The 26,394-nt window shown below is 33.5% G+C and overlaps 1 protein-coding gene, 1 long non-coding RNA gene and 1 pseudogene across 2 annotated transcripts; 2 read left to right on the forward strand and 1 right to left on the reverse strand.

Moving 5' to 3' along the window:
* The first annotated feature begins 4,063 nt into the window (after positions 1-4,063).
* LOC107949955 (mastermind-like protein 2) lies at positions 4,064-13,118 on the forward strand (annotated as a pseudogene).
* Positions 12,083-19,658, reverse strand: LOC107950221 (G-type lectin S-receptor-like serine/threonine-protein kinase At1g34300). Its single transcript, XM_016885037.2, has one exon. The coding sequence runs from the start codon at positions 19,656-19,658 to the stop codon at positions 17,130-17,132; it is 2,529 nt and encodes an 842-aa protein (XP_016740526.2). The 3' UTR covers positions 12,083-17,129.
* A 3,738-nt stretch (positions 19,659-23,396) lies between these two features.
* On the forward strand, positions 23,397-24,625 carry LOC107950871 (uncharacterized). Its single transcript, XR_001698246.2, has 3 exons — positions 23,397-24,103; positions 24,191-24,256; positions 24,337-24,625. It is a non-coding gene; the product is annotated as an uncharacterized lncRNA (long non-coding RNA).
* The last annotated feature ends 1,769 nt before the right edge of the window (positions 24,626-26,394 follow it).

The following is a 26,394-nucleotide window of genomic DNA, read 5'->3' on the forward strand; positions in this document are numbered from 1 at the left end:
ACAACCGTGTGACCCCTGTTTTGCAAAATTTCCAGTTTTTTGAAAAAGTTTCCAGTTTAGTCCTTATTTGTTCTCGTGTCAACTTAAGAGCTTTTGTTAACTTGTTTGAGACTCGATTTTGGTTGTATTTCACATTAATCATGGAATTATGACATGATTTGATGCTTAAATGAAATTAATTGCTATAAATGGTAAATGTTTTATTTTGATATCTATGGTAATATTCCATAGCTTGGGCCTAACAACCGGACTTGACGATCAGGTTGAATTACGAGGTATTACAGATTAGTTTTAAATTATTATTACGGGTATAATGATTTGTCTTTGTGAATTGTATTGAAGCAGGAAGAAGAAGAAGAAGTGTTGGTTTTGTTCACATAACTAGTTTATTATCGAAAATGTTAAGCTTGGTAACTTTAAGTTATAAGTATATGGTAGATATATGCACATATACATACACATTTATTTAGGTATAATTGTTAATGTTAATATTATATACTTAAATTATAAAAAAACCACTGAATGTTTTACTCAACATAAAGATTGCTTTCTCCATGCACAGGTTAGATCTAATTCGGGATTTCTATGCATCAACCACAACATCCGATCCATAATCTCGGCCTCAGTCATATTTATTAGTTTTCAACATTACTTATATTTGGCATGTACCTAATAGGTTAGGTTTTGTAGTAGTTAAATGATACTATAATTGAATGTTATATCTTATACTCTAGTAGTAATATATATATGGTGAATTTGTTGTATGCGATTAGGTGCATATATAAATGAAATATGGATCTACTTTAGCGTGAATAAGGAATGTATATTTGTTGATAATTACTATATCAATTGTATAAATTTAATTGTGAATTGATTGTAGTTGCTCTGACAACAAATGTGACATACTATAGCTCGAACCTGACGATCAAGTCGAATGTAAGATATTATATATCTGTTGAAAAAGTTAAAAATGTATATAAAACTATTTTAATTTTACATTAATATAAATAGGAAACCACATATCAATTTTATCTAAATATTGTGCTAAAAAATCATCCAAAGATGTTCGATATTTATTTGATTGAAAGTTTCTAAAACTATATAAAAAAATCGATTTAATTTTAAACATATTTAATTAAATTTACTTTTTAGATGATTCAAATATTCAATTAAAAATTACTAAATAAGTTTTATTAGTACGAATTTCGCGTTATGTCTCGCTTTTGATTGATTATTTATTTGTGTCAAATTGTAAAGTGAAAATTTAAAGGTTGAAATATACTTTAAATTCCTATATGCTTCATACATTTAAAATTTAGTCTAATTGTTACCATCGTAAAAATTCTTCAATTAAAATCATTTGAGTAACACTTTGAAATTAAAAAAAAATCATTTAAAAATCATGTGACAATAAAAATAGTATTGAAAATATTGATATAGATATAAATAAAACATTCATTCGAACTTTTCATTATAAATTTTTTTTTGTAGGAAATAATGTTCTTAAGAAAAATTAATGTCGGAATTTTGATTGGAATAGTTAACAATATTAATTATTTATACTAACTAATGACATCACAAAAGTAGATACAACAAATTATGTTAAAAATTAAAATATATAGATTAAATCTCAAGTTTCAATATAGTATATATGTCAAAACTGAAATTGGACTATTGCATTATGATGTAAAAAAAAAAAGCAAAAAGCAAGGCAAACTCAAAAGAAATGAGAAGCCATCTGTTAGCCTCCAAGACTCTTAAGGCATTCAAATTATATATAATCATATAACGTTTTAATCGAAAAGTTAACGATATTAAATATTTGGACTAATTAGTATCATTATAATAATATAAAGACTAATTTATGTTAAAAAAAACAAAGATTAAATATTATATTTAGACTTAATAGAGGGGCCAAATTAAAATTTAATTATTATTTCTATAAGTTAAAAAAAAAAAAAACCACCATGTTCACAACATATATAGTTGCTGGTATGTTTTGTAACTTATGCTTCGCGTTAGGTTAATTATATTTATGGATCAAATTTTTGAGAAAATATTTGAAAGTTAAAATATGTTTTAAGTTCTTGTGTAATTGAATTTGAAGAATTTAATCCATTTATTTTTTGGATTTAAAAATACAAATTCAGTTGTTAACACAATCAACGTTCTTATATTAAATTTGTTGGTGTGATATTTTGAAATTTTTAAAAAAAATCACTTGATAGCCATGTAACAAAAAAATGATATTGCAATAAACTTTAATTTAACAGATAAATTTAACGGCATTAATAATTCTTTAAAGTTACGCCAATATTTTAATCAAAATAAAGTATTTAAACTAACTAATGACATTATAAAAGTTGATGTACTGAATTATATAAAAAATTGAAATATAGAAATTAAATCTTAAATTTGAGCATAGTATAGAGACCAAAACTAATTTTTGACAATCTTAAAAAAAGCAAAAAGAGGGAGGTATCAGTAGATGTGATCATGGGTCGGGCGGGATCCAAACAAAATTTTAGGCCCGGGCCCAATCCGGCCTGAAATATGGGCCTAAAAATTTGTCCAAGCCCGGCCCGAAAGAAAATTGCTAATCCTGACCCGACCCATATTTGATTAAAAATAAAATATATATTTAATATATAATTTTGATTAAAAGTCCAAAATATATATATTTAATAAAAATTATATTTGATTAAAAATAAAAAAATATTTAATATATAATTCAGGCCGGGCCGGGCCAGGCCTAGGCCAAAAAAGTCTTATCCGAGGTCCTCGTTTTTTTGCTCAAACCTATATTTCAGGCCTATATTTTTGCCCGAACCCTCCCATTTTTCGGGCAGACCGTCGGGCCGAGCCAAGTAGCCCAACTCATTATCACATCTAGGTATCAGATTCAAGAACTTAGTTTTTTTACTTTTTAAATTTAAAAATTTAAATCCAGTTGTCAATACTATTAAAATTTGTTGGTGTGTCATCTTGAAATTAAAAAAAACACACACACTTCATAGTCATTAGAGCTGTTCAAGGGTCAAGCTACTTGCTCAAACCTAAAAGCCCGCTTGAAACATAGGAAAGCTTGAACAAGTAGAAAAAACCCGAGAAATGGGTTCGAACAAAAGCATAAGCTTGTTTTCTTTTCGGACCGGGCCTTGAATAAAGCTTTTTAAGTTTGAGGTTGACCCGACCTGACCCGATTATATATATATTTAAAAAAAAGTGTAGTTATAAAAATTTAATATATAAAATCAACCAAATCAAAATATTATTTAACTCAAAGGCAAAACCCATCCTTAAAAAATAAAACCCAAACCCAAATTCATCCTTACTTGTGTTGGATTTAATATACACACTTAATGTTTTATGCTGAGTTTAAAAAGTATTTTTGGGACAAAAAATACTTTTGAGATAAAAACATTACTAAAAAAATTGTTTTGAGCTTCTCAAAAGTGTTTTTGGAGAAAAAATGCTTTGTAAAAACACTTTTTTTAGCCAAAAACAGAAACAAAAAATTTTAATTTTTACTCAAAAGTACTTTTGGACCAAAATGCACTTTTGAAAAGCAATGTTAAACTAAACCGGGTTTAATGTGTTTATGGTATATATAACTCAGATTCCTAAAGGATGCATATTAATTCAAAAGAAAATATAATTTATGTAGTATATTAACTCTGACCTGAATAACACAAATTACCTTAATATGGAATAGTGTTTTTACTAAGAACTAAACATACTCCAGCAGTAGTTCCAGTGGCAACAAAAACAGCTTTATATTTGATCCAATTCTTTACTGCTATTCAAATTTTATGCATTCTTTTTCTAATTTGGAATGTGAAATTCAATGAATTTGATATGCAATTTTAGTTGAATTTTTAAGTTTTTCTTTTTTAAAATTTTGGAATGACAGTTTCTATAAATAATTATTTTTATATTTATTTGTGAATTATTAAAATAAATATTTAATCGTAAATTTATACTTACATTTCAATTTGAAAAAAAAAAATTCTAACTTTTAATTGAGTCCGACTAGGCTAGGCCCGCATTACCCTAAGTTTGAACAAAATTTCAAGGTCATATTTCGTGCTGGACTAGGTCTGGACAGAGACAATATCTATATCCTTGTTTAAGCCTAATTCGGATTAAATGGCGGATTAAATCGCATTGCTGTTGTTGAATTAATCTTTACGGTGAGTGCTGTCTAGTTTGTTTCTTTCAGTCTTTCTTCCTCTCTCTCTCTGCCGCTCTTCGTCTTCTACGAGGTAAGATTTTCGTCAACGGCCTTGCATCGTCGGCGTTCATTTTACTCTACCTTATTATCATTATTATTCTCTTATCCTTAAAAAAAGCCCCTAATTTGTTTATAGGTTTGCCGGTGCTGTTTGATTTAGGGTTTAAGCGGAGACTTCAGGTATACGATCTTCTCTTCCCTTTCGAGCTACTGTTAAAAAGTTCAAAACTGACAAGTTAGCGGTAAAATGTTTTTTTTTCTTTGTATTATGTTGAAAATTACTCTCTGGTTCACTTAAGCATGAGTATCAATTTTGATTTCTTTTATTAGTTTGATTTATTATTAGGTTCTATGAGATAAAACTTTAATCAGTGGCGAAGATTGATAAAATTGGATTAATTTTTACTTGTTCTGCTCACTGTTTGTTGATTCTGATTGTTTATCTTGTCTTCTTAACTGCATTGATTTTGTTGATCGTCACATTGTTGGTTTTACTGATGCTTCTACTCTAGAAACGATGATTTTTTTCTTTCATTTCTTTTTGTTTTCAGATGCTCATTGGGAGTTGAAGACAAATTTCTTGGACGGAATGGGATTTGATAATGAGTGCATACTGAACATCCAATCTCTGGCTGGAGAGTACTTCTGCCCTGTTTGTCGCCTGCTAGTCTGCCCAAATGAAGCATTACAGTCGCAATGCACCCATCTTTACTGCAAACCGTGTTTAACCTACGTTGTCAGCACTACTCGAGCTTGTCCTTATGATGGTTATTTGGTAACAGAAGCTGATTCTATGGTACAGATCCTACACTGTGCTGACTGGTTCTGATTGATTCTTAAAATTATTATTTCCGTCTCATTGACCTTTCCCCTACCTCAAAATTACAGCCTCTTGTTGAGTCAAATCAGGCACTTGCGGAAACCATTGGGAAGATCACTGTTCATTGTCTCTACCATAGGAGTGGCTGCACATGGCAGGGTCCGCTTTCTGAATGTACAGCTCATTGCTCTGGGTGTGTATTTGGCAATTCTCCTGTTGTATGTAATCGGTGTGGTGTTCAGATTGTGCATCGTCAAGTTCAAGAACATGCGCAAAATTGCCCTGTGAGTATATTGAATCGATGTGTTGATGTTGGACCATGTTTTATGTAGCATTTGTTTTAAGTTTGACTTTTATGCATATTTTTAATGACAGATGGTGCAGCCTCAGGCACAGAAGGCTGAGGGTGGTCAGGAAATTTCAGCATCGGGCACTGCTGCTGCTGCTGATCATACTCAGGTTGCTTCTCAGGCCCAGGCATCTCAAACTACAACATCCAATACACCCGTACAGGACCTCAATCAGCAGGCTAATCCAAATCCTCAGTCTCATGCCATCTCCCAGGTTGCTATGGTTACTTCAGAACAGTGGTCTCAACAGCAGCAACAACAGTTTCAGCAATACTACCAGCATTATTCTGGATATGACCCGTATGATCAACAGTACTATCCATATCAGCAGGAGGCATTACCACAGCAGCAACCTTTGCAGGTTAATGCAAAACAAATGACTGGACACAATCCAGTGTACCTGCAGACACAACCCCTACCTCAACCAGAGGTTCAGTCGCAACCACAGGCCCAGCCTCATTCACACTTACCTGGTCAGGTTCCTGTGGCTGCTCAACCGCAGAACCAGGCACAAACCAATGAACAACAGCAACCTCAGCTTACAATGCCACCACACTCTCAAATTCCAGCACAAACTTACCCAACAACCCAGGGCCATTCACAACCTCAGGTTCAACCACTTCCTCAAGCTCATCCTCATCAGCAATATGGGCACATACCTCAGTATCAGCAGCTTCATTCCCAGATGCAACTGCCACAGCCCCAGCTTCATCCTGCTTCTCAAGCTCAGCCACAGGCTCAGCAGCTTCAGCCTCTGCCCCCTCCCCAGCCCCAGCTTCAGCGACATCCTCAACCAAGCCAGCCCTTGAATCCAAATTTGTTGACTCAGACACAGCACCCTGCAGCCCAGGCAGTGTCTGGTCATCAGTCTTATTCACAATCACAGCCTCACCAGCAAATGCAGCTGGTAACACTACAAAATCCCTTGCATATGCCTGCTCAAGGTGGCCTTCATCCACAGCAACATCCTGCTGAAAAGCAGAATTCGTACCCTCAGCAACCTCCTCAGATTCGCCCGCCCCAATCTCATGCTCCAATTCCAAACCAACAGCAGCCTGGTTTGTTGCCTTTACCTGGTCCTATGCTGCAACAAGCTCATCATCATTCTCTTCAACATCCACATTCAGTTCAACCACAATCAGTTATGCAGCCTCCCGGATCAATTATGCCTCAGCAATATATGGAGCAGCAACCTCTGTCAATCCAACCAATGGGATTGGTTCAGCCTCAAATGCATCAGCAAAATCCTTTTGTGCAGCAACAACAGTCCTTGCAATCTCAATTACTCCCCCCGGCCCCCCTTGGTCCTTCCAGCAGCCTCTTCATGCCTATCCACAACCGCAGCAAAATGTTGCAGGATTGCATGCTGTGCAGCCCTATCAAAGACCTAATCTTGCCGGGAGACCTTTGACACCAAATCATGGACTACAATCACAGCCATATCCACTTTCTGCACCTGGGATGCTGGTTAAGCCTTTGCAGCTTGGTGTGAACCAGCTATCTTCTTATCAGAATAACATGCTTGGAACCAACAACCAGTCTGGGTTAACTTTGCAACCAATGTCAGAGGTGCCAGGAGATCATGGTACTTTAAATGTGGTTGAGCAAGAAGCAGATTTATCTTCCCAGGGAATTGCTAAGAAGGAAGCTAATGTGTTGGATGTGGCATCTAGTCTTGGAGCTAATATGGTCAACCCTAATACTTCAAAATACAATGCTGATTTGAAATCTATAGATGAAAAACCTGCCGGTGATGTTGGGGATAATACTAGTGGGTTCGATATATCTACTAAGCTGATACAAGAATCTAGATGGACAGATCTTGTATTGAATAGAGATACTTTGTCTAAGAATATGGCCAAGGGTGAGGCTATTGAGGACCAGAAAGATGTTGTCAATGGTGAACACAAAGTCGAAGAAAAGGCTAATCTTGGTGAAGAACAGAATGGGAAGATGCTGAAAGAAAGAAATAAATCTCAAGATGAAGGTACTGCTAAAGGTCCTGCAGGCAATGAATTGACAGGTATCCCTCCATGTAGTCAAGTGCAGCCTGGAAGCTTTCTGCAGCCTTCTCATTCAGTTCCAGTTGTTGACCAGGGAATACTCCAGCCCCTACAGCTGCCTTATGGGTCTAATAGTAACCAACAAAAACCTGCTGCTTCTGCAACATTACAAGCACATCCACCAGGACTGCCTTCGTATGCACAAGCACCAGGACTTCCTCCCAATCAAGTTAGACCTCAGGCCTCCGGACAGACTTCAGTTCCACCTGAAAATTTTGCTTCTTCCTTTGGCAGAGGACCAAGTAGTTATGGTCCTCAAGGGCCTTATAATCAAGGTCCTGCTTCTGGTGCTCCTAGGATGCCTTGAAGTGAAACTCTTGTATGCCCAGCATTTGGCACACCATCATATGGCCCTGAAGCTCATTTGGTTCAGCAGCGTTCTGCAAGTATGTTGGACTATCATGCTGATAGTGAAAGGTTAAAACCTAGACAAGATGAGCATTTGAATCCATACCCTTTGGATCATGTTCATCCTGCTGGTGATCGAGGACAATTTGACGAAGATCTTAAACTATTTTCTAGGCCTTCTCAATTGGACACTGAGCCTGTTCCTAAATATGGGAGCTACTTCTCCTCATCCAGGCCTCTTGATAGAGGTCCTCATGGCTTTGCTAAGGATATGGGACCATGGGCTCATGAGAAGGAAACTCGTGGTTTGAGTTTTGATCCTATGATTGGCTCCGGTCATCCTCGATTCTTTCCACCATATCATCCTGATGATGCAGGGGAAAGGTCAGTTGGTCTTCCTGAAGATACCCTAGGCAGACCAGAATTTCTTGGAACAGTTCCTGGCTACGGTCGGCGTCGTATGGATGGTTTTGTCTCTAGAAGTCCAGGAAGAGAATATTCAGGTGTATCCTCACACAGATTTGGAGGATATCCTGGTGATGAGATAGATGGCAAGGAGTGTCGGTTCAATGGTTTTCCTGGGCACATACATAGGGGTGGGTTCGAGAGTTCTGGCCACATGGCAGAGCATTTTGGTCCAGATATTCGACCTCCACACTTTAGAAGGGGTGAACATTTTGGTCGCAATAACTTGCCCGGTCAGTTGCAGATGGAAGGACCTATTGGCTTTGGTGATTTTTCTAGCCATGAACAAATGGGAGAATTTGATGGGCCTGGAAATTTCCGTCAACCACGACTCGGTGAGCCAGGATTTAGAAGCAGCTATTCACTTCCAGAATTTCCTAATGATGGTGGAATCTATACAGTTAAGTGTTGGTTTTGTTCTAATTTTTGTCAATTCTGTTATGCAAAAATACTGTTCCTTCATCATGTTTTTTTCCCCTGATCCAGCATAATCTATGTATGCTTGGGAAGTGTGTATCTTTGAGTTTCATATGTTTATGCTCTTGATCTAGTTTTGACTGATCGTATTTTCAGGGTGGTATGGATTCATTTGAAAATTTGAGAACGAGAAAACCGTTGAGCATGGGTTGGTGCCGGATTTGTAAAGTGGACTGTGAAACAGTTGAAGGCTTGGACCTGCACTCACAAACAGGGGAGCACCAGAAGACGGCTATGGATATGGTTGCAATCATCAAACAAAATGCAAAGAAACAGAAACAGTAAGTGTTCTATTTCCATACCATGCATGGTGGTATTTAAACCTTGATCTGCTTACATGTAAAAAAATCTATTTATTTATTTTATGTTGATTTGTTTTGTAGAACCTCCAGTGATCATTCCCTACACAATGATTCAAACAAATCAAAGAATGCAAAATTTGAAAGCCGCTCGAATAATATTAAGTCTTGATATATGCTGTCTCATAGATTGTGGTTGTTCCCTTATTGGCTTGGGATTGAGTTTGTCAGTTTGGTATTTGGCGCTTAGTGATGTAGGTCACTCACCCTTGCCTCTTTTCTACTTCTGGGTGGTTTATGCTGGTCCTGTCATTTCAGGTTGCTGCCATGTTAATGGAGATGGATTTTGGAACTGATGTTCAGTGGCAGTTAAGTTTGTTTTGATTTACTTTTATATTTGTTTTTTAATATGATAATTGTTTGCTTTTAGGACTTTAGTATTTTGTGGCAACTTCAGCATTACCTACTTAAAAATATTTTTGATATATCTGGATGTTCTGAACTAGTGCTTATTTTGCTTGTCAGGATGTCTATATTGCGATTTCTTATCAATAGGCTTATTAGGTTGCACCTACATATATCCAATATATGCTTTTGCATGCTTTCTTCAATCACGTGCTGGCTCAGGGTTTCTTTTATTTGTTTTAGGATTAGAGTCATTTTGTGGCACTGTATGGCATTTAACTATACAAATGTTTTCCTTAATCAGTGTTAAACTGATCATGCAACCTTCACCACTATTTTCTCCTATAACATAAGGTTGTTGCCCAATCATCTTTCTATTGCTAGAAGTTTTTTCTCTGCCAAGTTTTGTTTCCTCTTGAATATTGAAGGGAAGAAAATATAAGTTCAAGTAGAATGTCATTACAAATTATCATGAGTCAGCTAGAACATAGAACAAGTGCACATAATGTGTTGAAGTATATATGGAAATTCGTTATTATATTGATGTAAACTAGTTGTCCTCTAGTGGCTTCATTTGCTTTCTATAATTAATTCTAAGTTGTATCATTGTTAAAGCTGCATGTGAAATTTAGTGTATCTGAAAACATGCTTCTTATATTCTGTAATTCAAGTACACTTCAATTACCGTGATCTATCTAATATTAGTGCTCAATATTAATTCAAATCAAACAGTTTTGACTTTTGAATGAATTCCATTAATAATATAGGCAGGGGCACACGTTTAAGTTTAAATATGATACATTTAGAACTGGTTACAGTTAACCGATAAAACTTTTTAACGCCAAAAATATTAATGAAGCAACTTGTTAAGGATTATGGATACTACTAGTTCCTTGCCACATTTGTAGCTAAGATTGTTTATTGCACTGTATTATGTTACTAGGAAAATGTTTGTGCTATAGATTGCTAAACCTATCGGCCCAAAGCATTTGATCTCTGTCATCTAGGCAAGTCTAGGATATAAATTCTATTTGAGGATCTATACATGATTGGACCAGTGGATATGATCACAAAAATGCCTGCTTGGCCATTCAATTGAAATCCAGGAGCAGAAAATTTTGAATCATAAGTGGAAGAGTGTTTTTTTTTACTTGGTAGCTTTTAGATGAGCTTTTGAAGACTTCCCTTTGGATGCTCAGTGGGTACAGTGCGTTTAGCTCTCTTTTTGTCTCGGCCATAGCATAAAATATTGTTTGGATTACCTAAGGTGCAGTTCTGTTACATGTTTGCACCGTGCTGGAGTACTCGAAGCCCACTGATAGATTATTCTCCAGTTGAGGAAAAGCTGCTACAATAACATTTTATTACCATATTAACCCTTTACTTTTTTTATTATTAAAAAACGCATGCCCACTTGATCCCTTTTCACTCGACACTATATAGGCATGTAAAGTGTAACTCCTTTTCCTAGACAAATAATTTTTAGTTGTATAAAATATAAATTTGACTTTTATAATAGTCTAATCAAATAATAATAAATTTTATATACTTAATCATAAATAAGTAGTTATATGTTTAATAAAAAATAGATGCAAATATAATTAATATTTTTATAAAATTTTAATTATTTATTACTACAATTATTATTTAACATAAATGTAAATTTAATATATATTCTATTATTTAACATAAAATACAATTTTTGATTATTTATTTTTACATATATAAAATCTTAATGCAATGTCCTTAATAGTCATTTTCTATTCTTATCTCACTGCTACCGCTACGTTTGAATCCAAACACATCCCACTACTGGTTTTAATATCACCGCTATAGTACCCAATCTCATCACCACCATTGTTTATAATCTCACCGGAGCTAATCGCATTGCCCATCCAAGGGAAGCCTTAAGCTATGAGAGATAGATCTTCCTGGGTAGAGGATAACTGTTTATTGGCGTAAAGAATAAGCTTCTAGTTATGACTATTGAACTGCTCCAAACTAGCAAGGGGTGAAATTATCTCCATCCTGTGGTGATTTGTCTCCAACCTCTTAATTTGTGATCCTATTATAGGTTCGATATTCTTGTCTTAAAGCATTTATATTTCTTCTTACCGGAATTCAAGGAAAAATTTTCCAAGTAATTGTCATTTAAATGCTGTGTTTCATTAGTTTTAATTCTAAAATAATTTCCTTTAGTTATCTTTTAATAATTTTCAGGTCCAATGCTTAATACTATAACAATTCTTTTAAACTTGATAGAAATGATTTTTTATATTGGTGGAATTTCTCTTTTTTTTCCTTTTTTATTATAGATTTTTCAATTCATCCTCCCTTTTTTGGGCGAAGCAGACAATGTAACGGCTGAAAGTTCAGTGGGAAGGTTTTGACGCTCATCTTTTGTAGATATGGTAAGATTTTGTTCAGCTTTGGGGTAAACTTTTGCTTTGTAGTTTCTTTTTCTCTTTTGAAATTGGCTTAACTGCATGGTATTATATTTGTTGCATTATTTACACACTGGGTTTGTTTTATATTTTCTGTTAAATTAAGCTTTTACTTTTTTTTAGGTAAAATGCTATTTGAGGGAGTCTGAAATTTTAGAATTGGGAGGTTGGTAGAAATGTAAGTTTGATGATTATTTATTTCCTAAAATGTATTCTAGGAATTCTTATGAATACTTGTATTTAGCTAGGTTGGTGACTACCTCTCTGTTTGTACTTTAGGAGTGCCTAATCGCCTTGTGAAAAGCATTAAGCTTAGGTCAAGACTCCAAGTAGAGTTGCATGTTAGGACATACTTGCTTGGACAAGAAAATGCCTACTATCTTTTGTGTCAAATTTGACTTTCTTTCTGGAATATTTTGCTAGGATCCATCTCTACCTACTTATGATTTTGAATAACAAGCCTGAGAGAGAAAAGAAAAAGTGTTAGTCTTGTCATTTTAGCTTCACTCTGGTGTTTCAATAATAGGATCTGGGTTGCATTGCCTTCCTTTTTGTCCTTGTAGCAATGTCTGTGGTTCCGCTTGTTTTGACTTAAGCCTCATGCATATTTGATGAAATATTGTAGAGACATTAATCTAACATTCTAATTGACCTTTATAAAAAATTTTGACCATGTTTCATATGTAAAACATCGTTAGTTTCTATGTTCAGTTGTCATACTTGAGATGTTCCAATTCCAAGTAAACAGTCAAGCAGTATTGGACTTTTGATATGTTTATCTTCGAATAATTCTAATTCACTCCCATTAATTTATGATAAATTCTGTAAGGTGCAAAGCCTTTGATTTGATTGTATATGCTCTGCTCTGTAAAATGAGACATGATAGAGAATTAAGTGGAAAGTAACTAACAGTAAACATAAATCTGAGACATACAAATAACTATCAACTAGAAGATGACCATTGTTGATTTGTCTCCCAAGGAATGACTTTATGAGTTTTTACTTCAAGTTCACATAATCTCATATCGCTATGGTTTGTAGTTTTGAAACTTTTATAACACTTAATCATGGTGTAGGATGTTTGTTACCTGTATGATATTTTTAAACGACTCCCATTAACTTTATGGTATTCAATTCTCTAAGGTGCGAAGTCTCTGATCTGACTGTATCTGCTCTGCTCTATAAAAAAAAAACCATGATAATGGAAAGTAATTAACAATAGACATAAATTTTACAACATAAAAGTACATATAAAGTAATTGAAGGTGACCAATTTTAATATCAAGCAATTAATGAAAAATTATTTTGTAAGGTGCAAAGTCTTTGATCAATTGTATCTGCTCTGCTCTATAAAATGAGACATGATAAAGTATTAAGTGGAAATAAACATAAATGTGAGATGCCCAAATAACCATCAACTAGAAGATGAGATATGTTGAGTTGCTTCCCAAGTATGAATTTTTTAACTTCAAGTTTACAAAGCTCAAAATGCTATAGTTCTTATTTTGAAACCTTTATAACACTTAAGTTAATCAATTGATAATACTAATTTTATGGTCAAGAGGTTACATAAATGAATTGGCAGGAGAATAATTAAGCAAACCCCTACTCTGACTTTAGATTGGTTGAATTTGCATCATGAATCCTTCAAAAAATGCCTATTTTTTCATAAGACTTCCATGTGCAAAATATCTATTTGTTTGAAGTTGCACAGCGCTTTACATTGTTGGATGGCTATTCTGAACTGCAAATCCTGCATCTTTCATGGTATTTCTGACCAGGTTTGTGATTTATTCTTGATCATTATGGGTGAGTCTACAACCCCATATGATATTCCTCTTTTTGCATGTTTGTTTTCTTTGATTTTAAGATCTTAATTCTTTTGCCTGGCTTTCATATTGTAACAATTTTGCTTTTCTTGAAATGACTAGAGTGAAGCTCAAATTAGGTAGCCATATTAGGTAAGTATAAAATGCCAGACTAAGATTACAATTTACCTTTTTAGTTAAAGCAATGGCTTTTGGTTATCCTTCTTTATACACTCAAGATGTACAATGGTTTGGGGCTTATGGTTATGAAGGGATTTTATCAGGGTTATATATAGAAAGGCTTTTAGGCTCTACAGTTTACTTGGAGTTCCAAATTGAAGATTCAAAATGCTGGTTCAATTTGATGATTCTAGTTGCTTGCAATTCTTGTTAATGGTGAACATAAAGATATATTTTACTAATAAGTAGGCTGATTGAAAAGTGAACCTATTTTTATTTAGGATTTTAAATTATCCTATAAGAAAAGAGTGGTGTGTGGCTGCATTATGCAAAGATTAGATGGCATCATGGGTGCTGTTCCCTTGTGAGCAGTGTGGCATCATAACCTTGAGAAGGATAAAATGGAAGCTGAAGGGGAAAAACAACATTCCAATCTGTACTAAAATCTCCATCAAAATTATTTCTACCTAGTTTGAAAATACATGAAAGAATCAACAGGCAGACATTTTTTTTTATCATAATTGGACTAGGAATTCTAAGTGCTTTATATTTAGAAGTAAATCTCCTCTTACTTGGGACTAAATCCGGACTCTTAATAGAGTGTTTTTAATCGGTATAAAATCTAACAAGTCGCATAAACAAGGCTCAGCCTTGATAAATTGTGACTTGCTAAAAATGACCCTGCATAATAAAAACTAAAATAATGCCGCATTCACATGTTGAATTACTTGGCCGGATCTGGAGAGTCTCCTTGGGAAGTTGCAAGGAAAAAAACATTAATTAATTAATAAGATTCTCTCTAGATCTGGCCAAGTAGTATCACATGTGAATGTAGCATTTATTTGAGTTTTTAGCTGAATGCTAAAAGGTAACTAATAAATAGGAAGACATAAAAAACTATTGTACGGAGCACAGACTCTTCAACTCACTTATCTAGTGTGGTGCAGTGGAATATCTGTTGGATACAAATTGGGTGCTTAACAATGGATTTAATTGACTGCTAATCCCTGTTTAAGTCTTTTTGCCTGTTGTCTTGTTGAGTATAGGAAATTAACGAAGCCGATTCTTGAGCAAGGTGTTTGTTATATTTGGGGAAAGCTTAAGGTTTTCGTGTTAGATGATTTGTTGCGATTACACTTCCTGAAGCAAAAAAAATGAAGTCAATTGATTTTTGTCAAGGGAAAAGATAGATAGTTGACAATTTCAATCAATTGATGAAATCTGTGGGAAAAAAATTACTATGTTGATGACCGTTTGTGACTGCTACTACTCTATATTTTTTTTACATGTTCTGTTATATTCTCTTTACTCTCTGTGAGAATATGGTAAGTTTGATTTGCAGGTTCCTAAGTTTGGCCATGCCAAAGTGTAGCATCTCGCTTTCAATTATTACATTAATGTTATGATTCTATCACAATACAGAATTTTACAAGGGTTCATCAGTTAAAAGGTATGGGTTTCACTTTCACTTCATTTCGTGGGTGATACAATTCAAGATTATGATTGATTAATTGTATGCGACAGATATGCCATCCAATAAAAGTGAGCAAGTGGATTCCTTAGTTTTGCTTCAAAGATATGTTAAAAGGAAAATTATTTGATACACTATTAGTAAGAACAAAAAAAAGAAGTAAAAATCTATACCTATAGTTAAAAAGAATCCCAAAAGGATGGCACTTATGTTAAGTAGGATACAATTTCTTTTTATTTTTTATTCACCGTTTCATTTATTTTCCTGCTCTTCTTTAACTATCTCGGTGGGTTTCCTTTTTTCATTTCAGTAAGTTTTTTTTTTTTTTTTTGAGATTTTCATTCTTGATTTTTTGGATTGCCTCGGGGTTTACCTTATCGTGGTAGTGGTATGTTTCTGTTTTTGCTATGGTTTATTATATCATGTGGGTGTCATATTGGTGACAATTCCAATTGCATGGTGTAAAAAGTTATTATATCATCTGTTCTAATAATGTGTTACCGTTAAAAGAAACAAATTAGTAACTTTTTTTGCTGAGTAAGGAAAGATATTAGTATGAAAATAAGGACTCCATTTTGACAGTTATAATACTTAAGAATGATCGAATGGAAGAATAGACTAATTTTTTGATGTTTTTCTCAACTTCTAAATTGCAAGCACATCCAAGTTGGTAACAACAAAATACTCCTCAAAACTAAGGTATGCTTTTATGTTTGTCTCTGAACAAATAATAACCACCGTATATATTTTATGTGTTTGCCCCCTTGGATGCCAAAATTGAATTATTATATATATCTTATATCATATGTTTTGCTCCTCCATATCCACATTTGCCTTTCACTTCTGGCTAAAACGTCTATTTACTTTATGAAATTGTGTTACTTTTTTTTAGGGAGCATACTGAACTAGAGCAATAATACGAGAAGCAGCACCTTGCAGGTATAAACAACATCAAACATGTTGAATTGTTTGATAAAATACATAGAGTTTGATGCAATCATCATAGCAAGCTTTTTATTTACTTTTTGTTTTTGCAAAATGTTCTTGGTTTTTTTTTCTAACAATTGTATGTAAATATGATGGCGCTACAATTGTTTTCTTTTGATATTTAAATTAAACCTGAGTGTTAAGTGTCCCTTAAAATCTCTTACTATTACTAAACCTAAACCTGAAAGGAAAAGGGAGAATATAAATTGAACTTGTTGCCAATGGTAAAGCAATGATACAAAAACAAGGGAATGACCCTGGCACAGACTCACCTTTCCTTGGCTGTTTGTTTCAATGCAAATGACACAGCCAGATTTTAGCATTTCAAAGTTCCTCGAGGGATTAAAATGCTGGCCTCTGCTGGCAGATCCATTCGTTTTGAGGAGTATATGCCTGCCAAAATAAACTGACACAAAACTCATACTACAAGAATCGATTTGAACCATTTTTGCACAACATGATGCTTTTAAGCTACCAACTTCTGCTTTGCATTTCACACACAATTATGGGTAACAAACAATAAGGTATATATATGTAGCACACATCACCACTAAACATTATTAGTAACATGTTTTTAAATGAACTAAGGCCATACTTGTAGAAGCAACAACTCTGACAGCAATGCCTCAGTCTTTCTAGAAATATTTGCTAAGGTAACAATTTAAACATGTTTTTACAACATATGGTATGAACATCACCTCTCGTATTTTATATACAACAGGTTTAACGTTAAATCTGGATCAGAGGTCGCCCTGCCAAAGTCATTTAATATGCACCTTTAGCATTTCATGTCAGGCTGTATCAGGGATGATGACTGCTTTTCTGAAGAAATCATTCCTGAAGCTAAGGGAGAAATCCCAACTGTTTGCAATGAAGATGATGATGAGGGAGCTGGGGCGGAAACAGCAGAAGTTGAGAAAGCGCTGATATTACTGCTCACGTTTATGCTGGTTCCGCTTATAGAACCTTCGGTGGCAGATTTTGGTGCTGGCGGTCTCTCAATATCTGTGATTCCTTCCAGCATCTGAACCACTTTTCCCATCATTGGCCGATGAGAAGGCTGTTCCTGGATGCACCAGAAACTAACCTGAATTGCCCTAGTTATTTGCTCCATGTCCACATCTAGACTACGAAGCTTTTTATCAACAATTCCCTCTATATTACCCTTCTCAAATTCTTCATAAGCCCACACAGAGAACTTTTTCCTATTTGTGTCCGCTGAAACATCAAAATTCCTTCTTCCAGTCACTATCTCCAACAAGACCATCCCATAACTATAAACATCAGATTTTGAAGTTATTGGAAGGTTTGCAAGCCATTCAGGTGCCAAATAGCCCCTTGTCCCCCTAACACTTGTCAGTGTTCGGTATCTATGGTCTTTGGGATTTATAAGTTTGGCAAGTCCGAAATCTGACACTTTGGCATTGAAATTTTCATCCAAGAGAATGTTCTCAGGCTTTATATCGCAATGAACAATGCAGTCCCTACACTCCTCATGAAGGTATGTGATTCCCCTTGCAGTTCCAAGAGCAACATTATAACGGTATTCCCAGCTCAACATCTTTCCTGAGTGCTCTTCTGTGGTAAAAAGGAAGTTATCTAGAGACCCATTTTTCATAAACTCGTAAACTAAAAGCCTGTGACGGCCCTCAGAGCAAAAACCGATCAATCTCACCAAGTTTAAATGGTGGGTGCTACTGATGGTTGCAACCTCCATTCTAAACTGCTTTTCACCCTGCTCAATACCTTCTAGTTGCTTCACTGCCATAACAGTTCTGTTAGCAAGAACTCCTTTATATACAGCCCCAAACCCTCCGGCTCCAAGCTTTTCCTTAAATCCCTTGGTTAAGCGCTGAAGCTCCTTATATGAGAACTGAACAGGAGCACCAGACGCATACTCAAGAAGAGCATATTGAGCTGATAGACCCCCAAATTTGGGACTGTTTCTGCAGCACCACCACCATAAACTGCCTTCCAATGCAATCAAAACCAACACGGTAGCCACAATCACAACCACTACAACCCAGCCATGCACCCTCCAACCATTCCCATTCTCTACATTATCCGCAAAAGGAGATGGGTTTGGTAATATTGGTCCACAAACCTTAACATAAGAAGTACTAGGAAGTGGTGCACTCTGATACCCACTCACAAACTCAGTAGTTTTCAAGAAACAGACCCCTGATCCATCCGACAAAGAAGTGGAAGCAACACAAGAAGCGCTGACAAGACAATTCAATTTACAAGCTGATATCCCAATAAAGAAAACCTGAGAAGACAACTCAGGCGAATAAGTCAAAAACTCAGCATGATCCAGTTCCAACATAGCAGCACTCCCTGGACAATCCTCTATCTCCCTTTTCCTCTTACACCCTTGCCTCCTATCATTCACATCCACCAACTCAAAATTCTCTGAAGGACACCCGCAAATTGGGCTCGTATCATTATAACTACAAATTCCCATATTCCCACAGTAACCAAAAACATCACACTGATCTAAAACTGCGGACCATCTCGGAGTTATAGTCCCACTACCTTGAGAAGAACTATAAATCCTTAGATTCCCATCCTCATCTAACCTTAAAAACCTCAAAATATTACTCCCTTCCGCATAATCACTACTGTAAGCGACAATTGACCCAGTACTCAAACTAGGATCAAACAAATTCAAAATACCAATAGTTAGCAACCCTAAACTCGGTGAAGTTAAATTTGCATCAAAAGAAGAATTCAACCCTTCGGTCCAATAAACAATACTATCATTCCATCTCAAAGTTAAATTCCCTGACCTTTGAAGATAAAAGGTATACAACCCAGATCTTAGAACTCTGCCAACAGTGAAATTCTGAGTCGGAACGATGGTATCCGTTGGATGGTCAAATGAAGACCAAACTACAGAACTGCCATTGCCCAATAGCCGGAGTTCCCCGGATTCTTCCAAGGAAGCAGAGGAAACACCCTGATTGGCAGTGCCAGAGTCCCAAACGACAGCGCCAGAACCATTGACAAGATGAAGAGCTCCGTTGGAGAGTAAACGGAGGGAACCAGCAGAGTCAACGGTGGTGCCATTTCCAGCAGTCCAAATAGGAACCCCACCTGCATACGTGATGGCAGCGAGGAGAGAGTTGGAAGAAGCAGAGGGAATGAAGGAAATGGAGAAAGTGGAATTGGAAGAGTGCCATGTTAGGGGTGGGGATGAGGGGGTGATGGAGGAGCCTAACGAGATTGTGGCCGATGAAGCAATAAAGAAGGAAGTTAAGAGGTAAAGGAATAGAAAGAAAGAGAGGCTCTTTTGTTTCATCATCATCTTTGTAGAGAGGTGTGGACAAAGGAGATGAAAAACAAAAAGAAGAAGAAGAAGAGGGGAGGGAATACAAGTGGGAGTAGACCTTTTCTTCTTCAAGAACTGGGAGCAGACTTTGACTAGTAATAAAAAAATCTTATTTCAATTTTTTTTTGGGTTGAATTTTTGTTTCATATTTTATATAATGGGAAGTTCTCCTCCGTAAGTTTTGGTTTTTTGGTCCAGTCTTCGAAACCATTATGTGGGCTTAATTTCATACAAAACTATGTGGGCTTTATGGTTGGCAGTAGGTAGTATATTCCAGTCAACGTTTGACTTCTGCATGTTCTTAATTAACACGGAAATATAACAATATTTTAAGCTTAATGATGTAAAAAGTCCTTAAATTGTTAAAAAAAAACAATTAAGTCCTTGTCTTTTCACTCAATTTGGTATTTAAATTTTCAAAATGCATAAAAAATGCCTTCAAACTTTTTCAAAGAAAAGCAATTTAGCTCCTATCTTTTTTGCACTCAACTGGTATTTAAACTTTCAAAATGTATATAAAGGGCTCTTAAACTTTTTCAAAATAAGCAATTAAGCCCCTACTTTTTTTTACACTCAATTGGATACTTGAACTGTCAAAATACATCAGAAAAGTCTTTTGACCGTTAACTTCAACAGTTGATCGTTAAAAGTTAATCGCCTCTAATTTTTTTAATTAAAACCACCCCCGTCTCACAACCACGGCATGACATGTGGCAAAAAAATTATAAAAATAAAAATCAATAGAAGTTATAAATTTTATTAAATTTTAATTAAAAATATAAAAAATTATAAAATATATAGAATATAGAAAAAAGTTATAAAATTATAAAATTTTATAAAGTTGTAAGGAACTTATAAGAAAATGTAAAGAAATTTAAAATTCGTAAAAAATTAAAAAATTTATCTACTAAAAGAAGCATTTTATAATTTTTATTATTTAAAATTTGTAAAAAATTATTGATTTTTAATTTTTATCACTTTTCGCCACATGTCATGTTGTTCTATGACATATGACAATTTTAACTGAAAAAAATGGGGGTCGTTAACTTTAACAATTAATGGTTAAAGTTAATGGTTAAAGGACATTTTTGATGCATTTTATAAATTTTTTTATGATTTTTATACAATTTTACAATTTTTTTATAATTTCCTATTGTTTTTATAATATTTTCAAATTTTTATATTCTTTATATAATATTTTTATATTCTTTATAAAGAATATTTTTATATTCTTTATTAAAATTTAATAATTTTTATAACTTTTATTGATTTTTATTTTTATAATTTTTTTTGCCACATGTCATTCCGTGGTTGTGAGAAGAGGTGGTTTTAATTGAAAAAATTAGGGGCTAACTTTAACGATCAACTGTTAAAGTTAATGGTCAAAGGGTCTTTTTTGTGCATTTTGACAATTCAAGTACCCAATTGAGTGCAAAAAAAAGTAGGGACTTAATTGTTTTTTTTGAAAAAGTTTGAGGGTCTTTTTGATGCATTTAGAAATTCAAGTATCCAACTGAGTAAAAAAAAAGGGGCTTAATGTTTTTTATTATTATTAAATTTATGGCTTTTTACACTCTTAAGGCAATGTTTTATCATAAATGGATGTCTATCAAATATCTAGATAAGTTTAGGGCTAGTTCTTCATTACTTTTGAAAAGTACTTTTGAAAAGTGCTGTGAAAAAGTACTTTTAAGAAGTGTTTTTGAAAAGTTTGGTTTAAAATTTGAGTGTTTAGCATTGTTGTCAAAAAGTGCTTTTGAGAAATAAAATGTTCATTTTAGACAAGTTATTATCAAGTAACAAATATGCATTTAAATAATATTTGAGTTAGTTAATATTATTATATTTTAGTAATAATATAAAAAAATTATTATAACTTGTTAATATTTTAATATATGAAATATAAATTGTAAATATTTTTAAGCAATAAATATTAATTATTTATAAAATTTAATTAGAATATATAAACTATATTTTAAATATTTAAATATAACCATTAAATATTTGTAATTAGTATTTTAAAAAATATTTTTTATTTTTAATTAATGATTTTAACACAATTGTAATTAAGCACTAAGAAAAAAAAAGAAAAATACTATGTTATTGGAGGGGCGAAAAAGTAATTAAGCACCAAAAGTGCTTTTGGGAGAAGAAAAGCTAAAATTTTTAGCTTCTCCTTTTCAGAAGTGCTTTTCAAAGCTTTTCAAAAGCACTTCTGAAAAGCTAAAAGTTTCAGCCAAAAGCAGCTTATTCTTTACAGCTTTTCTTTCAAAAATGCTTTTGGAGTCAGAAGTACTTTTTTAAGCAATGAAGAACTGGCATTTAGTCTTGTTGGAAATATTAATTATGTATGTTGTGCCTGTAGAAAATCGAACCTTTTAACTAAAGAGTTATATGCCTTACCTTAGCATACCTGGTACTTGGCTATCACTTGGTTAGGGTTCAAATTCCATGATGTTCATAAATTCATAATATTTAAAGTTGTTTTCTGGAAAAAAAAAACTATAAAAAAGAAAATGAATTAGAGTTTTCGATTGGTGTAGGCGATGAGAATAGAAAAGACCATAAAACAATGATTTCAACAACTCAGCGACTTAAATGAAATATTTTGAATAATTAAATAATATTTTGTAACTTTTAAAAGTTGAATAACCGACACATAATTTTACTTATAGTTTAATAACTTTGAATGTAATTTAAATTATTTAAAATAAATAGTATCATTAAATATAAATATCATAAATCTAAAAGGTAAATAGTAAAATTTGAAAATCAATAAACTAGTGTAAAATGTTTAACTGATGATATAATTTTAAAAAATAAATAAATTTATCAAGTGATAAATATATCTTATTAAAAATATTAGATCACGATAAAACAATTATTTAAAAGTATATATTTATTAAAATTTATGTCAAATGATAAAGTTGAAGATTTAAATTTTATTTTTTGCAGATTTTTTTTGAGTTTAGATAAAAATATAAGAAGATAAAAACATATTTATAAAATATAATTTGTTTTGTGAAAAGTATGATTTTTAATTTTTTTTTAAAATTGAATGATAGTATAGATAAATTATTGATTTAATATATTATTCGGTAGCCAAGTTTGATACATTTTCTTAATGTGGTACCTATCTTATTTTTTTGGTTCAATTTAATATATGGATTTAATAAAAATTATATGTTTTTTAATAGTCTAATATAATGATTTTAATTTTTTAGAAATATATTGTGCTAAATATGAATAAACATAAGATATGATACAAAATTTCTAGGTTTTTTAATAATAAACCGGTTATACTTTAATTTCTAATACAATTACATCCTATATTTTTATATAGTACAAAATACAATCTTCATTTTCTCCCCTTTTCTGTTCTCAATTTGACCCTTGTGAAAATTCAAACAACACCAATCCAATCCTTCTAATACAGTCGGATCGAAAATTAGTTAAAGTATCTATTTGAAGAAGGGAATAGAACCAGTATGGACCGATTGAATTGAGCAGTTAAATCGGATTTTTAATTTTTTAATGAATTTTTTAATAATTCATTTGATCGAATTGAATGGACCGATCGAACTAATCAAATCGGTTAAATTAATGAACCGATAGTCATAGCATCCATGGGGTATAAAGGAAAGGTGATTGCGCATTGTGGGAATATAATTTATTCCCTTTTTGTAGTGTAATTGGAACAAGAAATGGGTTTTTTGAAACAATGGGTTTTCAGAAAGAAAAAAGAATTAACATTGGTTTTCATTGTGCGTGATGTGTTGTTAGCTGTTTTAGGGTTTTAAACCTCCCGATGTGATTGCTTTCTATATTAATTTATTGGGGTTTAAACGGTTTTCCCCAATTGCTTTTGTGAGTGTTTTTGAACTTACAATTGTTGAGGCATCCACTTTGTTCTAAAATCAATTGGCATTATGTTTCTACAGAGTTACCTCGTGTACGCTGGGTTTTACCAGTTGACTTTACCCATGGCCAATATCGTTATTATGGAGGTGGGTAGTTTAAAGATGAAGCTTGTTGCTTATAGCCATTGAAGTTCCCATTGTCAACAAATTTAATCTCTTTTTTCTCAGGGGATTTGTTTGTTGATGGGAATGTGATTCATAGACCCCCGCTCAGCACAGAGTTGGAGGACGTGCTGATTATGATCTTTGGCTTATCAATTTCAAATCCCCGAGAAATATCGATTTCTATGTTAAATTCCTCGCTAGTTTAGTTGGCAGGTTTTTGATTCCTTCAATTTTGGGTTATTTTTCCCGGGACTTTAAGAATTGGGTTTTATTTATCTTTTTCAGTTTGTAGTGAAGAGGAAGCGAAAAGGAGAATATACGCCGTTGATGGTACACTATAGAGGTATACTGGGTTTCGTGTTGTTATTTCTGAGGAGATGGCTTATTTACTTGGAGGTAATTGCATTTCTCATTTATTAGGGTTTACATGGTGTTCTTGTTTATTAGGGTTCAGTGTTTAGAATTGGTATTATGTTTTTCTAGGGTTACCTCTTGTAAAAGGCGTTTATCGGGATTCAGAGGTCGAATATCACAAAGATCTTGATGGAGGTGGGTAGTTTAAAGAATTCAAGATGATATTTGTTGCTTACTGCCATTGTCAACAAATTTAATCTCCTTTTTCTTATTAGGTGATTTGCTTGTTGATGGAGAAGTCGTTCTTAGACCAACCTTAAAGGATTTTGATGGAGGTCGATTAGTACGTTTGGTGGCGGACTAGATATTAAACGATATTTATATTCGTAAAATCGATGAAACCGAAACCGAGGGCTAGGACCAGATCTTTTCTGATTTGGTGGATTCATAAATCTCTTTATTTATTTTTTTTAATTTTAAAAACTAATTTATTTGTTCAATATTAGAAGAGTCATAATTATTTGAATTATTAATTTGTGTAATCTCCATTCCTAATTAATACTAACTTTTATTTATTGTTGTTATTATTTAAAATATATACCTTTGGTTATTTATAAATTTATTCTAATATCTTTAATCATCATCTCATTGTAGTCTAAATTATTGGTAATTTATGTTTTAATTTCTGAATTATTCAAAAAAATTTTACAATCTCCACCGAGTCCGAGCCTACTGCCCGCCAGACTTACTACTAGAATAAGCAACCCGGTGTCCTTAACATTAATTTCTGTGGAGGTGCACAAAATTTTGGATATTATTTTTGTACCACTGATAGCATGCTTAACTAATAGCAATAATTTATTCAGCTACGGCTTCAACATGCACTTCCATATACATAGATCAAGTTATAGGTTTTTATTTTTCTCATGCAATCGATGTTCAAAGCTAAATGAGAACACAGCGAAGATGCTTTCATGGGATTAGCATAATTGATCCAATTGTTCTGCGATTCTTGAGGTCTCCATGTGCCCGTGCTGCTTTAATATTTATTTTAGCAAATATTCGAAATACAATTAATCTTTATCCACTATACAGATAGGACGGAAACCTTATCAAGTTATAGTTGATTCTTCAAAGGGTTAACTCTAAAAGAGGATCCACACTACAGGAGCAACCTAATAAATCCTGGATTGGTGGTTCGAAGAAAAACCCTCGAAACTCCAATTCTGTGCTTGGGAGTAACTGATGAAATGAGAACCTTGAGTTCATCTGTTAGTTCATTCTTTGGTGTGAATAGAAAAGATGATATAGGACTTGCTTTATCATTCTTTTAACAAACCATATCCCCTATACACATTTTAAAAAAAATAACATCTTGTACCATACTCTTGTACAAAATTTGCTTTAACTATTTGAATACAATTGGTCAGGCATTGAAATGTAACATTATGGCACATGTAAAAGGAACTCATAAAGAGAACTTTGGGTTGCTTTTCCACATGCTATATAAATTATGTACAGTGTGGGAGCTTATGATAGCCTTTGCAAAGGAACATTGTGATATGTCTATAATGGATAAAGGAGCAGCAACAAAAGCTCCACCATCGGTTTAAATGGTTTTGGAAGCATTAGCCGGAGATCTAGAATGGTGAGACACGAATGATTCTACAAGTGGATTCACAAGATGTGGAGCTTCATTCTGCATGCACATTAGTAATACAGCAATGAATTATCATATTTGTTAACAGAAAAACCTGCCGAACCACAGTTTCGTGAGAGATCAAACCTGAGGGCAGTGGCCAACATTGGGGAGGACGACAAAGTCTTCTACAGTATCAAAATCCCCGTAGGCTCTTTCAAGTTCGATTCTTTCCCATGGATCCTTGTCACCCCATGCTTTTTAATTTTTTTTTTCAAATGAATGATAGTATAGATATATTATTGGTTTAATATATCATTTGGTACTCGAATTTGATATATTCTTTTAATGTAGTAGTTATGTTATTTTCTTTATTCAATTTTGGTGCCCAAAGATAATGATTTTAACTTTTTAGTGTTTAATTTGGGCTCTAGGATTTAATGAAAATTGATTACTAATATTATTAGATTTAAGTATTTCATGAATTTATTAATAGAATAAATTTAGTTTTAATTATGAGTTTTTTAATTTGTTAAGTACAATTCGATAAATCATGATTTAATTCGGTTTTTAGATTTGATTTGTAATCAACTCTAAAAACCGAATTAAACATTAAAAAATTAACACATTGGATCAAAAAATAATATAGGTATCACATTAAAAAAAAATGTTAAATTGAAATGCCAAATTTCGC

Source organism: Gossypium hirsutum, chromosome D03 (genome assembly GCF_007990345.1).
Source record: "Gossypium hirsutum isolate 1008001.06 chromosome D03, Gossypium_hirsutum_v2.1, whole genome shotgun sequence".
Lineage (NCBI taxonomy): Eukaryota > Viridiplantae > Streptophyta > Magnoliopsida > Malvales > Malvaceae > Gossypium > Gossypium hirsutum.

What these genes read in the sequence shown, in the direction of transcription:
- LOC107950221 (XM_016885037.2), bottom strand. Translation starts at nt 19,658, where the DNA reads ATGATGATGAAACAAAAGAGCCTCTCTTTCTTTCTATTCCTTTACCTC.